Genomic DNA, 15,196 nt, shown 5'->3' on the forward strand with positions numbered 1-15,196 from the left:
AAGGTTTGTTGTTCGCAAGGATGGAAAAGGCAAGGTCAGTTCTCCCCCAGGGACAATGGGGCTGGCGCTGGCCATGCTGCCAGCACCTGGGCTTGCCGGGGGACACGACAGTGGTGATGTGGCACTGCTCCCGAGAGTGTCACCCCACTGGGGCAGCCAGCTGTGGGCACCTCTGCAGACTGCCCGGCACCCAGCCCTCTGCTGCCTGCAGTGCCGCCTGCTCAGCCGCCACGATGGCTACTGGGTCAGTCACCGCCATGGGCACTGAGGTGCTGTCACCCCTGCCAGGGCCAGGTTTGATGGATCCCAGTTTCCCCAGAGTGGTATGACCCCAAGCCCATCTCTCCCCATACTAGTGGGGCTACTGGTGGGACTGGGCTCTTCTGCCACCGTACTTACCTGTGGGGCCAGGTGGGTGCTGCTGTGCCCACCCTGACCTGCCCCTGCAGCACCCTGGGGAGCCCTGGTGGCTGTGCCAGCAGCACCATGCAGGCGCTCAGCAGCTGTATCTGTATCCTTTGCGTGGATAGTTAGGTGCTGGGTGAGGCCTGGCCAGCAGAGGTGGGTGCTTGCCCACAGGCATCGCTAGCCCTGAGCCTCTCCTGGGATGGGCACTGCAGGGGTTGCTGTGTCCCTGCTCCAGTCTGGGACCACTCTGAGTGCAGAGCCCTGGCCCCTCCGATGCCGGGGACAGCTGTGACCCCATCAGTCACTGTGAGGCTCTAACCAGATGGCATGGGTTAGTGTCACGCTGTGGTACTGAGAGCCTCCCAGCCTCTGCAGTGTGGCTGCAGGCAGTGCCAGGGGGCTTAGGGCTCCCCCTACTCATGTCCCATCCACCAAGCTCCTGACTCTGCCAAAACCTTGTTAAGAGGACAAATGCCAGAGCGGAAGGTGGCAGGAAGCATGCCCATGGGGCAGCTGAAAAAGCTGGGGCATCCCAGCCAGCCCATCCTGGCCCCCCTCCCCCCTGCTCACAGGGAGCAGCCACCTAAATATCTACACCGACACGCACAGACACACCCACGAGGGACAGGGATATACGGTTTCTGAAAATTTCCAGTGGCCCATGGGCATGGCAGCGCCAATGGCAGATCATACAGTCGCCCTGGGTGCTGGGCCCTCTTCCTGGGCATGCGGCTCCTTCCTGCCGCCCGCTTGTGCTGGGCTGGCACCCACTGCAGGGAGGGTGCTCACAGGGCCACTTTGGGCAGCACCAAAGGACTTGCCCCAATTTTCAAACCCCCCTTTTTTCTCTGGCTGCACTGGTCGCAGAGCCCCATGCTGATCACTGACCCCATCACTGCAGCCTGAGCGGGGCAGGTGGGGGGCAGACCCACTCCCGGGGCCTCAGGCTCAGACATCACCTCTGTATTTATTCCCTCAGCACAGTTAACAGGTCAATTTTTTTAATAATAGGAGTTTTCTATTTCTCATTAATACTCTGCTTGGGCTCCCACATTTTCCTGGACATCACCCCTGCTGCCCTGTGCAGCACCTGAGGACCAAGCCCCCTGTGAAAAGCTGGGGCAGCACGATAACTATGTTTTGGGCTGGTTTACCCAGAATTAGTGTGAGTGATGGCTGCTGTACGCAGGGAAGGTAGGGGGTACCCGCAGGTGGCAGAAGCAGCTGCGCTGTAGCCTTGACCTGCTGCAGTTCCCAAGAACTGCAATGCTAAAGCATCTACTAATGGGTTGTTTAGGTGCTATAATGATGTATAAGTGACAGGTGATTAGCTAGTAATGCTAATTAGGGCTGTCAGCGGCTGCACTGAAGTGGTGGAAAGGGCAGGGTGTGGGCAGAGCTGTGAGGGGTGGGGGCTGGGGCGGAAGGGGGACTCCTGAAACAGCCTGCCAAGGGACAGCCCTTTGTCCCTGCTAAGTGACAAGACTGGGTGGCACGGCCCAGGGGAGGGGACATATCTGTCTGTCCGGGAGCCACTATGCTGTCCCCTAATTCCTGTTCACAGCCTGTGGCAAGCAGCCTCCCCAAACCTCTGGGGCATCCCAAATTTGAGCTGAAACCTACCCTTCCTTCTCCCTGTGCACCCGCAGCCAGCGCAACTGTATGATGCCACTGCTGGCCCCTTGCTCTGTGGGTGGATTTTCAGAAACTATACCTATATATGCACACGCAGAGGTCAGGCCACCACCGGGTGCATATATACCTTGCTGGATGCAACCGGGTGGCGGAGTGGGGCCAAGGTCCCGGCAGCAGCCCCCCCCGGCCCGAGTGGGCACACGACAGACACAGCGACAGGGGACGGGGATAGGGGACAAGGCACGATGAGTTGAGGATGGGGGGCAATGGAGGGGTTCGGCAGCAGGGCCGGGGTGGATGCACACCTCTGCAAGCGCACACGCAAAGCTACCTGGGAGCAATGAACACATGTCCCTCCGACTCAAAGCTGTTGGGCAGCAGGTATTCAAAATCTGCAACAGAAAGGGAAGGTTATCCAGCGGGGAGAGGGGACGGGACACTGGGGGCCAGGAGGGAGAGAGACGGATAGAGAGAGAGGGGAGGGAACCAAAAAAAAAAAAAGGCATTTGCTGCTCTTGGTAACAAGAGAGGAAGGAAAAGGCTGTTCTGCTGTCGCTGGCACCGCACGGAAAGGAAAGTTATAGCCAAATTGGGAGAGGTTTGCCCATCTTGGCTTCAATTTGCTTGGTCGCGGGCTGAAGGCGGGCAGTTGCGTACGCATGGCCGGTGGCGTGTACGCAGGGACACACAGAGACACACACACATATATATATGCGCGCACATGTATATATATGCATGTTTGGGAAGGCGAGGGGGCGTCTCTCTCTCGGGGGAGGGCTTGGGGGGAGGGGGTGAGGGCAGGGAACCACATGCTGCGCTCCTGGCCAGAGAAGGATCACCAAAACACTTGGTTGTTGGGGGAAAAATAAGAAAGGATTTTTCAGGCATCGACATGGCCAAACGGGCAACCTTGCTGAGGACAGTCCAACCACAGGCTGCCTGCCCAGCAAAGTGCCGTGCAATGCGCTGCCGGGATCTGACACCGGGCCCTGGCGGCCCTCCTCCTTCCCTGGGGTGGTGGGACCCCAATGGGGAGGGGGGCCTACGTTCGCCCTCCAGCCCAGCGCCTCGCTCTGCTTTAAGCAGGGGGTCACAGTCCAGCAGGGTTTGGGGTGTCTCTCAGGGACCCCCCCGGCAGAGGGGCAGCAGATGCGGGGCTCAGCTTGCGGGGGCGAGTTGGGTTAGGGGGTGCGTGGAGGGGGGTGCTACGGGACATCCCGGGGCCGCTGGCCCCCCCCGGTGGGCACCGTCACCCCCTTGCCCTCCCACCAGCCCCCGGTGCATTGCAGGGCACAGCCAGAGGTTGGACTGTTGCTCTCCGAGGGCTGTAGGCAGGGGCTGGGTACAAGCCAATGAGAGGAAGAGGAGGAGGAGGAGGAGAGGAATACAAAACACTCGCACTTGGTCCATCAGCATTGCCATCACAGGGACGCCGGGAGGAGGCAACTCAAAGCTGATAGAACAGGGCTGAGGGTGACACTTCCACCTCCCCACTGTCCTTCCTGCCTGGCCCTGTTCCCCCCACCCCATTTGCCCCATCCTTCCCTGTGCTGCTGTGCCCCCTGCAGCCATCCCCCTGCCTGGGCTGGGGAGCGGGTGCTGCCAGGCAGGCTGCTGGCGGGTGCTGTATATGGGGTGCCGTGCGGGGCACACGCCGAAGGGAGCATGGTGGCAGGTCCCCTAGGGACCATGCATGCCGGGGCATCCCCTGACCCGCCATGGGGTTGCATGGGAGCTGTAGGTCTGGCCCCTCTTGGCCCATCCTGCTCTGGCCAGTGGCCAGGCATCATGGGGATGTGGGCCAAACCCTGCCCTGGGTCACATGGGTCCCACTCCATTGCAGGGGGATACTCGCCCCAGCACCCTTCCGCCTGCCTCGGTGGGACTTTAGGCTCCAACTCAACTGCTCCCAGGGGGCACAGATGGTGCCAGGATACTGCAGCTGCTAGGGGCTTCACGCCATGCTGGGCCCCAGGGTAGTGGGGATGGCCACCAAGCAGCCATGGGAGCAGGCAGTGCAGCACCCTGGGGCTTGGCCACCCTGCGTCCCCGCAGGGCCAGGCTTGCTCTCCCCTGTGCAGCGGGGTGACATCACCCCGAGGTGGTCCCATCCCCACCTCTGCTGAAGGTTTCTGCTTGGGGGACTTCCCCAAAAAAGCCTGTCCCAGAGTGCGATGGTGGCAGAAGAGTGGTTCCCCCACCTGCCCTCCGTCCCTGCCACCTTTGGGTGCCCACCCTGCAGCCCCTCACTCCCTGCACAGCCCTATCCCTTTCAGGTTGAGTTGTCTTGGGGAGGAGGAAGCGAGGAGCTGGGACTGGGTGGGAGGGAGAAGGAGCTGGAGGAGGCGAGCGGGGGAAGAGGAGCAAGAAGGGCAGTGGGAAGGAAGAGCAAGGTATCAAACTAGCTACGAAAAACCTTGTGGATTGAAAACGGCAGAGTTTCATACGAGATTGGCTCTTGAACAATATCGAACTGGGTTTGGGAGCGATGCGCAGGGAGGGAGTGGGGGATTGTTGTGACAAAGCTCTCATGGACAGAACAAGACATGTTGCTTTCAAATAAAGGGGGAACTGGAGGAGAGGAGGAGGAAGGAGGAAGGGCGAGTTGGTGGTGGTTTGCAGGTTCGGCGTGGCAAACGGGCAGGGAGATGGGCAAGCAGGGGGGCTGGGGGGGACTGGACACGGGGCGGGGGACGGGGTGGTGAAGGTGAGTGGTCTGAGACTGAAAATACTTGCCCTTCATTTTGATGTTTGGTACTGTGTGAATCCACCATAGAGAGAAAGCAAGAAAAACAACAAACAAAAAAACAACAAACAAAAAAAAAGGGGGTTGGGTGGAAAGGGGGAAGGGGGGCACAAACAATATTTTATTCAATCGCCGTTTGAATAAAAATATTGTGTATCATAATCATACCAAAAGGAAACCTCTTGCAAAGAACGACATGAAAAAAAAAAAAGAAAGAAAAACCCAGTAACAAAAGGAAAACAAAAAGCCATGGTAAAATAAGAATTAAAAAAATGTAAAGATATAACTAGAGAAATATATATATATTTAATACTCTAAAGGAAAATGAGAGTCAGTAGCAAACAGTTGCAACAGTCTTGATATCAAAATGTCCTCACTGAGTCTGGGGGCATGCACGGCACGACGGGCAGAGCCGGGGAGGATGGGGGGATCCCCCCTCCCGGGGACGGGGACAGCCTGGCCTTGTCCCCACAAGGATGTGAGGCTCCTGCCACTGGATGGAGCGGGTGGCAGGGGCCACATCTGGAGTGGGGCTGGGGTCAAGCCACCAGGGCGGCTGAGGTGGGGAAACAGGGAGAACTGGAGGGGAGAGGGGAAGGGTCCAGTTATCCCACAGGGGAAAGGGTCCCCGGGAGCAGCATGGACCTGTGGTGGGAAAAAGGCCTGGGGGTAGGGGAGAGAGAAAGAGAGAGAAAGGGGGGGGGCCAGGCTAACACACATGTACACAGATTAATTCTAAACAAAAATCAAAACCAACCGAAACCGAACTCATAAAAAGAAGAATAGATGGCTTAAACCAAAACCAAAGAATCATAATAAACCAAAGGAAATTAAAGAGATCCATGCAAACTTTCCCAGGCTTGCAAATTAACTGGCTGCTACAGCGTCATCCCTCATCCCCAGGAAGTGAACAGGCAGCAGTGCAGCCCCTGCCTGTGCTGGGCAGCGCCTGCCTGCAGCCTGGGGGTTGGGTTTCAGGGTGCAAAGCATAAGGACCAAACCCTGGCACCCCGGGGCACCCCAGGCAGGCAGCTCACTTTCCCTCTGTGTGTTCACCTCTACTCATGCCTCTCAATTTTTTCTTTCCTCTGATAGTGGTCTCTGTCTCTTTTTGCAAGTTTTTGCTTCGTGTTTCTCCCCCCGACAGCTGTGGGCTGGCGTGGGACTGAGCAGGAGTGCGAGAGGGTGGCAGGGAAAGCCAGGGGCTACTTACACTTCACTTGCAGGATCTGGTCGCTGAGGTTGGCCTGGATGTAGTAGGTGCTGTAGGGAGGCAGAACCAGCCCCAGGCTGTGGAGGTGGAGAGCAGACAGGTGGTGTAAGGCTTTACACCCACCCAGAGCCCTTGGCCAGCCCCCAGCCCCTGCCTGGCATCCCCTAGCAGCACCCAGCCCTGGCCGATGGTAGGCAGCAGCCCCACTGACCTCCTGCACACCCTGCTGCATCATTCTCTCCAGGGACTGCTCCCAGCACTGTCCTGGGGGCAGCCAGAGTCATCCCCAGAGAACCCAGAATCATCCTGGTGGCACCCAGGGTCATGCCCAGAGCATCCAGGGCCACTGGGGCACCCAGGGTCACTCTTGGAGCACACAGGGCCATTTTGGTGGCACCCAGGACGGTCCCTGGAGAACCCTGAGCACAGGAGGTGGCAAGCCTGTCAGCCAGGGCTGATATGGGCAGGATGTGCCTGTCCAGAAACCAAGGGAGATGTATGTGGAAGAGGGACACAACATCCTCATATGGGAGGAAGGTGAGAAGAGACACAGCCCTCAGAAGAAGGGACAAAACCTTCCCAGTGAGGAGATACTGAAGACAACCATTACACAGGCACTGGCTACTGATGAGCCAGGAAGGAGAGGGATGCACCTGCCAGGAGTCTGGCACCCAGGGTGTGGGATGGGAGTGGGAAAGGAGGTAGCAGAACGTGGTGCTGGGGCTGCTGAACCCATGGGACATGCTGCCAGAGGGATCTGGGCTCCTGAGTGCCAGCTGCAGCGGCCAGTGGCCTTCAGTGACAGTGTTTGTGCCAGGTGCTTCCCAGGATAAGCAAGCACTGGCAGGTGAGGGCCACATTCCTGACTCATTGGATGCCATACCTGCACCTGAGCCACACTGGGACCTGGATTTGACACCAGACCACCCCTCCACCTAGATCCGCATGCACCTGGCAGGGTGGACTAGGCACCCTAGCAGCACGGCAGAGGTGGTGAGACCCCAAAAACCATGGCAGAGATGATGGCACACCAGCATAGAGAGTAGAGATGGTGGCACCCCAAACCATGGGTGGCCAGGGGAAGGTTGTGACTTTTCTGTTCAGTTCTGGTGGCACCCTATGCTGACGGTGTCCCAGGGAACCCTGGGGAAAGGGAGCACAGGGCCCTCAGCAGCACCTTTCACCCTACAGATCAACCTGCAGCCCCAGCTACAGCTGTGTCACCCTGTGTCATTGTTCCCTCCTTGACAGTGCTGCTTGTGTCCGGAGGGGTGCCACTGTGGGGTACACGACCAGGGCTGCATGGGGAACACCTGGCAGTGCTGGGAGGGGGCTGTGACCCTTGCCAGCCCCTCCTGAACTGGGTGGCAAGAAAAAGGAGGGTACACTGGGCAGCAGGGGGACCATGTGGCTCAGCATGAGTATGATGACGATGGGGTCTTTTTTTACACATCTGTGGGTCCAAACTGGGCAATAAATGCAGAACAGAGCTTTGCTCTCCTCTGCCTCTGAAGCCACTGCTTGTGCTGCAAGGTGGGCACGCATCACTGTCACCCACCCTGGTGCAAGCAAAGACCTGCATGAGCCCCTGGCTGCGCAGGCAGATGGTGGCAGGGATGTCCCTTGGCTAGCACTTTGCACACCAGCCCTGCAGCATCTGTCCTGAGCCCTGGGGACCATGGCCCAGCTCAGCAGTGCCGAATGCTCATGGGAGTGCTCTCTAGAGCATCACTGACTGTGTGCAATGATGTGACAGCAAGTCTGCAACACTGCAGCCCATGGGACACATTCCTGGTCACCTCGGGGACCTCCTGAGCTGCAGGCACGAGACTGCAGCCCTGTGCTGGTCCAGGTCTGGCCAATGCTGGGGGAGCATGGGTGCGCCAGCCACGTCGCTCACCTGTAGTTGGTGCTTTTGATGGGGGCCCACGTGTAGGTCCTGAACACCTCATCGATGTATTGCTGCGGGTCAGAGGGAGCCAGTCAGGCCTCTGTGGTGCCAGGACTCCACCAGTGCGGTGACATAGGACCCTGGCTCTGAGCCCAGTGCCAGATCCAGCCCCTCACTCCCCACCGCTGGGGCTGGGTGCTCAGCACAGCAGTAGTTTTGGCTGCGACCCCCTTCCCCTGCAGTGTTACCTCATCCAGGGACTTGATGAGGGTCTTGATGAACCTCTGCCCGTCGTTCCCATCAATCATGCTTCTACGGATCTGGGGGACACGGAGGAGGCAGCTGAGGGCCACAGAGCCTGGCCACATGCCGCAGGCACCTACCCCAGTGGGGTGGCACTGGCGACACATGGGGTGCAAGGGGCAAGAGGTGAGTAGCTTGGAGAGGGCTCATCATGCTAGCACCCTGTGGACAGTGACCCAGTTCCCATCCCCACTGTGGCCCCATAGGAGCTGTGCTGGGGCCCTTAGGATGAGGTGCTCCCCAGGGCAGGCTGGAGGGGCTGAGTGCCCTTTGCAACTGCAGATCAGGGGGCTAGCCTGTACCCCAAAAGCTGCCCCCAGGTCTGCCCACCTCCTCCTTGTTCTCATCCTCCAGCTCAGCGTCCAGGAAGTCCAGTGTTACCGGCTCACGGAAATTGATGATCTGCAGGCAGAAAGGGAGAGCTGTGGAAGGGCTCAGGGCTCCCACAGCTGCTGCTGAGTCCAGACAAACTCATCACAATTCCCACAATTAGCTCCTAAGGAGCCTGGAAAGCCATGTGCCCCACAGGACCTGGCTAACCCCTGCTGCTGCTGGCCTGACAGGCCCCTCCTCACCTGGGGCTGCAGGTTGGGGTGCAGCAGGACATAGCCGTTCAGGTCGATGGCGAAGACGTAACCGTTTGCCCCCAGCTGCAGGAGGAGAGGAGAAATGAGGCCAGCCAGGTGACTCTGCAGCATGCTGTGCTGTGCCATGCCGGTGTGATCACCCTCACCTCTGCAGACAGAGCTTGCCCCACGCTATCCCCAGGGCTCAGCGTTTTCTATCCACCTATTTCTGTTCTCAGGCCAATAGCATCTCCCACCCTGGCTCTGGATTTTGCCTGCTGCCCCTTTCCCCAAGCTGGTAAGGTTTATTCCCCACTGACCCTGCAAGGATTTTGGTTCTGCTCTGGGTCCCAGAACACCACCCAGCTCTGATCCCTGCCCACCTGCCTGCCCTGGTCCCTGCCTACAATCATGTCTTCTGCACCCTGCTACTGCAAGCGCTGCTGGAGGTGCTACGGGGTGCTGGGGGGAAGCTCTGGGTTCCCTGCAGCGAGCTCCCACGCTGGGCTCAGGCAGTGCAGGGCAGGGACGGAGGGGAAGGGGCCCCCACGCACATTGTATCGCGGTGTCAGCCTCTTGATGTCATTGAGAGCCACGTCGATCCCCATCACGCCCAGGATGAGCTGGTTCTGGAAGGAAGCGCAGGGAGGGAGGCAGGTGGGAGCAGGGCTATCACCTGCCACTGACAGCACCGGGGTGGGGAAACAGAAGGGTGGATCTCTTCTCCCTCTGGGGACATGAGTCATAGCTGGACACCACATAGGCAACAGGGTGGGATGTGGTAATCCCTCAGCAGCCTTCCATGGGTCACTGCATCCCCCAAGGACTTGCAGCTGTCAGCTGTCCCCATTGAACCAGGAAGCCAAAGCCATTTTGGGTCCCAGGGATGGCAGTCATCCCTGGTCTAACCCCAGGGAGGGAGTGCAGAGCAGGCAGCGCCCCGGGGTGCCAGTGTCCACCAACCCAGCCATACACCCAGCATCAGGGCACCCTCCCCAGCCTGCCGTGACCCCACACCTGGGGGTCCTGGTGCAGCCAGGACAGTGACAGCCACAGTCTCCTACCTTCCTGTCACTGCTATCCTCTGTCAGGTTGAACACCGGCAGCGTGCCCGTCACCACCAGGCCCAGCCCCTGCACAAGCACAGAAAGGTGTCCCATGGCTCCTTGTTGACCCCAGGATCCAGAGCTAGGGGTGGGCAGCAGAGGGGGGTTACCTCCCATGGCAAGGGAGATGGGGGCATATGCTGTGCTAGACCCTGGGGTTGGGGTCCCCACCCACTCCCCAGGGCTGTGTGGGTCCCCAGGCCTGGTGTCCCCACCTGCGTCCTTACCAGGGCATCCTGGTAGACGTTGGTCCACTGAACCTGCTTGGCTCGGTTCCCAGCCAGGACCATGGGTCTGCCCAGCACGTCCAGGTACTCCTGCAGGGACACAGGGTGGGGGGAAACATGACATGGGAGCCAGACGTCTCCCTGGTCTAACCTGGTAACACCCCTGTCCCCATGCACACCCCAGGAATTATTAATAGGGTGCTTAGTGTTGGCCCTCAGCTGCAGGCTGAGCTAGGGGAGGGGGCTTGGCAGTTACCAAACCTGAGGATAATGGCTCCAGCTGGGAACCGAATGGCTCTGTCAAGATGCAAACAAGGCACTGCTTGCCATCGGCATGCACTGGCAGGGCAGGGGCTCCCCAGACAGCAATAGCCAGAGTGCCCCTGCTGGCTCCCAGCCATCCCTGGGGGCTGGACTTGCTCTGCCATGCCCAGACAACATTGCTGCTGTCTACCTGGCTGCCAGTGCTGGCCTTTTGCAATCTTCTCTCAGGGCAGGTTTCCCTTATCCTGGCTCATCTTGCCAAGGCAGACCTCTGGGTGGAGGGGAAGCCCCTGTGCCACGATGGCAGCCCTGCACCAAGGGGCTGCCCCTCTCGTGGACCCCACCATCACCTACCTACCATGGCACCTTGTGTGCATCTGATAAAGAAAAGGGGCAGAGAACAGGCAGGGGGATGGGGTGTGGGACAGATACACCTGGCTCTGCCGGGGCTGGCCCTGCCTGCACTTGCTCCCTGCCCATGCTCGCTCACTCCCTGCCTGTGCTCACTCTCTGCCTGCCCGCGCTTGGCTCCGCTCTGCACTGATTAACGCCTGATGTTTCATAATTAGTCACTCAAAAGGCAGCAGGTCCATGGGGAGCTGCAGAAGATGAATTACTTATTTTAATAGTGCGAGGCCTGGCTGAGGGCTTGGCTCGGCTCCCTGGCTTGCTGCCATGCTTGCTGCCGCTTTTGGGCTCTCTGCAGTGGGGCTGGGGCTGCCTGAGCACACCCCCAGGCAGGGCACCTCCAGAGGGCAGGGCAGCTCTCCCTGCGGCTGCCAGGTGGGCAGCACTGCCTGCCTGCCTGCCAGCACCCTGCCGTACCTGCGTGTTGATGCGGATGGCACCGATGGAAGGGATTTCGAAGTAGTAACCTTGAAAAAGAAAGAAAGGCAGCTGGAGAGCTGGCTGTCTGCCTGTCTGGCAGTCTGTCTGTCCTGCTGTCCAGCCCTCCAGGGTTGTACCCAGCACTTTACCAGCAGCAGCATGTGCTGGAGCACCAGTGCCAGGGGTGAGCCCAGTACCCCACAGCCTCCCATGCTGGCCAGGTGCCAGCCCCACTCACCTTTGTTGGCGCAGGCCATCCACTGCAGTGGGGTCACGTCATAGTTGTGCTGCCCGACAGAGAAGGTGAAGACCCGCACCTGCAGCAAAGCACAGCGGTGACGACCGGCTGCCAGGCACCCTGGTCTTCTACTCTCGGGTGCTCCTGGCTGATGGCATCCTCTCTGGGGACAGTGTGGCATTGCTCTCTGCCACACAGACCGTCCTGTGTATGGCCAAGCACAGGAAGGCAGAAGAAGGCTACTGCAAATGCTGGCTGCACTGGCAGGCAGGAAGGGAGTCCCTCTCCCCCTGCCTGGAGCTGGCCAGTCCTGTCCCCCATCCACTGAAGCCATCTACCCCTGTGGGACTTGAATTCCTTGTGCTGGGGCATTGCTGCACAGAGAGGGCTCTGTGCTCTCTGAGGGTCCTGTATAGCCCAGGATCCCCCCACCCCACAGTTCTCTAGGTCCTGGAGAGCTGAGTGGTGATGGGGATCCTCCTGCCTGTGAGCAGCCCTATCCCCCATGCCTGGGGTGTGCTCTTGAAGGGGACCACCAGCGCCATTTCCCCACTGACAGCCCGCAGGGCACCTGGCCCCATGCTTCCTGCATGCCAAGGTGGGAGCTGGCAATAAACGGCACTGGCACATCAGCCGCCCCATTACCAGGATGGAGTCTCTGCACAGGAGAAGGCTGTCGGGGAGAGAGGATGGTGACATTGCTCATGGCAAATAAGGAGGAAGCCAGCAATGGAGCTGCAGCAGCCGTGTCCATCCCCAGAGAGAAGCCCCAGTTTGGCACACGGTCCCACAGCCACTCACCGTCTTATTGGGCCAGTTGTACTTCTCAAAGACGTCCTGCACCCGGTCCTCACCACCGTCCGTGAACATCATGATCATCTTGTTACAGTTGGCACGCGTAATGTTGGACTACAGGGCAGAGAGAGAGTGCCTGAGGCTGGACCCAGAGCAAGTGGCACTGGGCACGGGGCTGGATGCAGCCAGGTGGGCTGGCTCTAACCCGTCTCTTTTCCCAGCTTGTTTCTCTGGGGTGAGGGTAGCTGGGGTGAGCAGGCAGGAGGAGGGATGCTGTCTGCTTGGAAATGATGCTGTGGCTATTGCTGCTTGGCACCTAATAGCACCATTCATCTTTATTTTGCCTCTGGCATGGTGTCTGGCTGGATCTGGCCCCCTCTGCCCAGCGCTGCTAACTTTTAATAACCCAGAGGGGCAGCAGCTCCCACAAAACCTTGGCTACAGCATGTCAAGGGGTGGTATGTCCCCCCTGGCAGTGCAAAGGAGGACAAGGAGCCCTCTGCATGCCAAAGCCCCAAGTGCGGGGTAGCAGCCAGGTGCTCAGGGTTCTCCCATCATCCCCAGCACCCATGGGTGCACTCTGCACACCTCCAGCCCCCGGCCCGGCCCCCAGCTCACATTCTGCAGCTGGTCAAAGGCGTACTCAAAGCCAGCCTTGTAGTCAGTCGTGCCCTTGGCCACCATCCCCTGCACATCCTCCTTGAAGACCTTCTTGTTCCGGATGTTGGCCTGCACCAGGTGCTTGAAGCACGACACTGGCTTTGCCTTCTCGTTGAACTGGGAGGCAAAAGGGAGGGGAGTGGGTCACAGAAAGGGGACGGGGACCTAAAGGCAGCCATCCGTGGGCACATGCCACCCACCACACTCAGTTCCTATGGGTAGAAGGCAGCTGGAGTATCCCATGTCCCATGTCCTGGAGATGGCCAATACTGAGACTGGGGCTTAGCTTGGGCCAATCTAGCTCTGAGCCACTCGGCATGGGTGCCAGCAGTGGATGCTGCCAGCACAGAGCTCACCTGCACCCTTGCTTCTGCAGGGTCCCCCAGGCTTGTGTAAGCAGGTGTGCTGTGCCGGCAGCAGGAGCAGGTGCTGCCTCTTGCTTATGGCTTCATTTGCTGGCAATAGGGCCCATTCGTTAGGGGAGCAGCGATCCAGCTAACGGAGCCAGGCCAGACACCTTAATTAGCACCAGCGTTCTTGCGGCAGACAGGGGAGGGCTGGCATGGGCTGAGTGCCGACTGATGCACAGATGCGGTGGCATGGCCACTGTGCTGTATGACGTCATGGGCTGGTGACATCGTCACAGGGGGAATGATGTCACTGGCTGGTGACAGACAGGAGGTGGCTGATTGGATCGCCCTGGGAGCATCTCTGCCAAATGCCCCGTGATGGGGGCAGCTTTCATTCACCACCATGTATAGTTGAGCCCTGAACAGCCATTTCCTTGCTTATGTGCAGGTGGGTGGTTAAGAAGAAGAAAAAAAAAAAAAAAGGCATTTCTCTCTCTGCAGAGCCCCTGGCCAGGTGGGTCTGGGGGCAAAGGGCTCCTGTGGTAGGGAGCTGCCTGGGGGGCGCAGCCTTGACACCCATCCCATGGTACTTACTGAGGCCACGTTGACGTAGTCGTCATCTGAGAGGGTGTCCAGCATCTCATAGACTGAGGTCTTCATCAGCTTGAGGGTGAGGCCGCTCACGCTGCCGCTCCTGGCAGGAGAGAGGGGTGCTTCGGGTTCAGCAGCAAAGGGGCATGGGGTTCCCCACCAGTACTATCCCACACAGCTTCCCCAGGGCCACCGGCAGGACAGTGGCACCCCAGGGAGCTGTGCCACTGTCCTGGCCTGGCTCAGCCTGGCCGTGGTCCCCACCCTTGTACTCACACGTCCACGATGATGACCATATCCTTTGGGGAGGAGGCACCTTGGATGTACCTGCAGGGTGCAGAGTGGGGTCAGCAGGGTCAACTCATTTTGAGAGGGACCCTGACCCTGCTGGGTGCAGCCCAAGAACAAAGCTCTGCCAGGGCACAGGCAGCTGGAGAGCTGTGCTGAGAGTGTCTGCACACCGATGGCTGTGGTGTCCCCGTGGTGAGGAGCAGGGACAAGGTAGTGGCGGGCAAGCAGAGGTGAAGATGTAGCATGGCGCAGCACGGCAGACTGCCAGTGACCTGCCGCTCAGTACCGTATTGGCCTAATGAGCTCTAAATGCTGAACTCTTCCATCATTGCAGGCCCTCTTCTGTGCGCTGATTATGCTGACACACGCATCCATATTAAGATGCTATTTACCCCCCTGGTAGCTTCAAAGGCCAGGTTGATTAGGTTATTTTCAGCTATGAGGAGGAAAAATAATACTACTACGTAAATCCTCCCCCCGAAAACAATTGGGGAAGCCTTCCTCACCCTTTGAAGCATCCAGTCCTCCTCCCAGTCCTACTGTGCCATCCTGAGTGGGAGGGGGCCCGTGTGGTGCTCAGCACCCATCCCAGGCACAGCCTAACCTCCCTATCCCATTGTGTGGGGCCTGATCCTGCCATGGTTGAAGTCCAAGGGAGCCTTATTATTGGCTTGATCTGGATCAGGCCTGATGCAAATTAATTAGTGTGTTATTAGTATCAATTACTCACCATTACTGGGGAAGGGGTAGGCTCTGATTGCTAATCCCAGGTCCTGATGTTCCCTAATCACAACTGATCACCCAGGCGGGATGTGGGATGCTGGCCCTCTCAGCATGGTTGCTGCCTGCCCCCAGCACCCCCTGCTCATGCTGGGGTGCATGACAGGTGGGCAGCTGCCTGTGGACCTCCTGCTAGCTAGTAGGGGCTGGGGGGCTCAGTCCCTGCCCTGTTGCCCAGGGCAGGCATGTGCTGGCATGCACAGAGCCCAACTAAGATGCTGCCCCTAATGGGTTGTGGCAGCGCATCCATCTCTGGCTGCCCCGCTCAGATGAATACCCTGAGCTCCACTGGAGAAGGCTGTGG

The 15,196-nt window shown here is 59.1% G+C and overlaps 1 protein-coding gene across 7 annotated transcripts in view; it reads right to left on the minus strand.

The window, feature by feature from the left end:
• Positions 1-15,196, minus strand: part of CACNA2D2 (calcium voltage-gated channel auxiliary subunit alpha2delta 2) — a 236,553-nt gene that overhangs the window by 6,589 nt on the left and 214,768 nt on the right. The window contains exons 9-23 of one of the 7 annotated variants that reach the window (XM_075096394.1): positions 14,098-14,148; positions 13,825-13,924; positions 12,839-12,997; positions 12,227-12,334; positions 11,426-11,504; positions 11,185-11,234; positions 10,084-10,185; positions 9,827-9,895; positions 9,317-9,391; positions 8,772-8,846; positions 8,527-8,598; positions 8,142-8,291; positions 7,903-7,964; positions 6,003-6,079; positions 2,375-2,435 (exon numbers count right to left, since the gene is read on the minus strand). In XM_075096394.1, coding sequence (XP_074952495.1) covers positions 2,375-2,435; positions 6,003-6,079; positions 7,903-7,964; positions 8,142-8,291; positions 8,527-8,598; positions 8,772-8,846; positions 9,317-9,391; positions 9,827-9,895; positions 10,084-10,185; positions 11,185-11,234; positions 11,426-11,504; positions 12,227-12,334; positions 12,839-12,997; positions 13,825-13,924; positions 14,098-14,148 — 1,290 coding nt within the window. The remainder of the gene's footprint in view (positions 1-2,374; positions 2,436-6,002; positions 6,080-7,902; positions 7,965-8,141; positions 8,292-8,526; positions 8,599-8,771; positions 8,847-9,316; positions 9,392-9,826; positions 9,896-10,083; positions 10,186-11,184; positions 11,235-11,425; positions 11,505-12,226; positions 12,335-12,838; positions 12,998-13,824; positions 13,925-14,097; positions 14,149-15,196) is intronic. The other 6 variants (XM_075096398.1, XM_075096395.1, XM_075096397.1 and 3 more) reach the window with 6 other exon arrangements.

Source organism: Phalacrocorax aristotelis, chromosome 6 (genome assembly GCF_949628215.1).
Source record: "Phalacrocorax aristotelis chromosome 6, bGulAri2.1, whole genome shotgun sequence".
Lineage (NCBI taxonomy): Eukaryota > Metazoa > Chordata > Aves > Suliformes > Phalacrocoracidae > Phalacrocorax > Phalacrocorax aristotelis.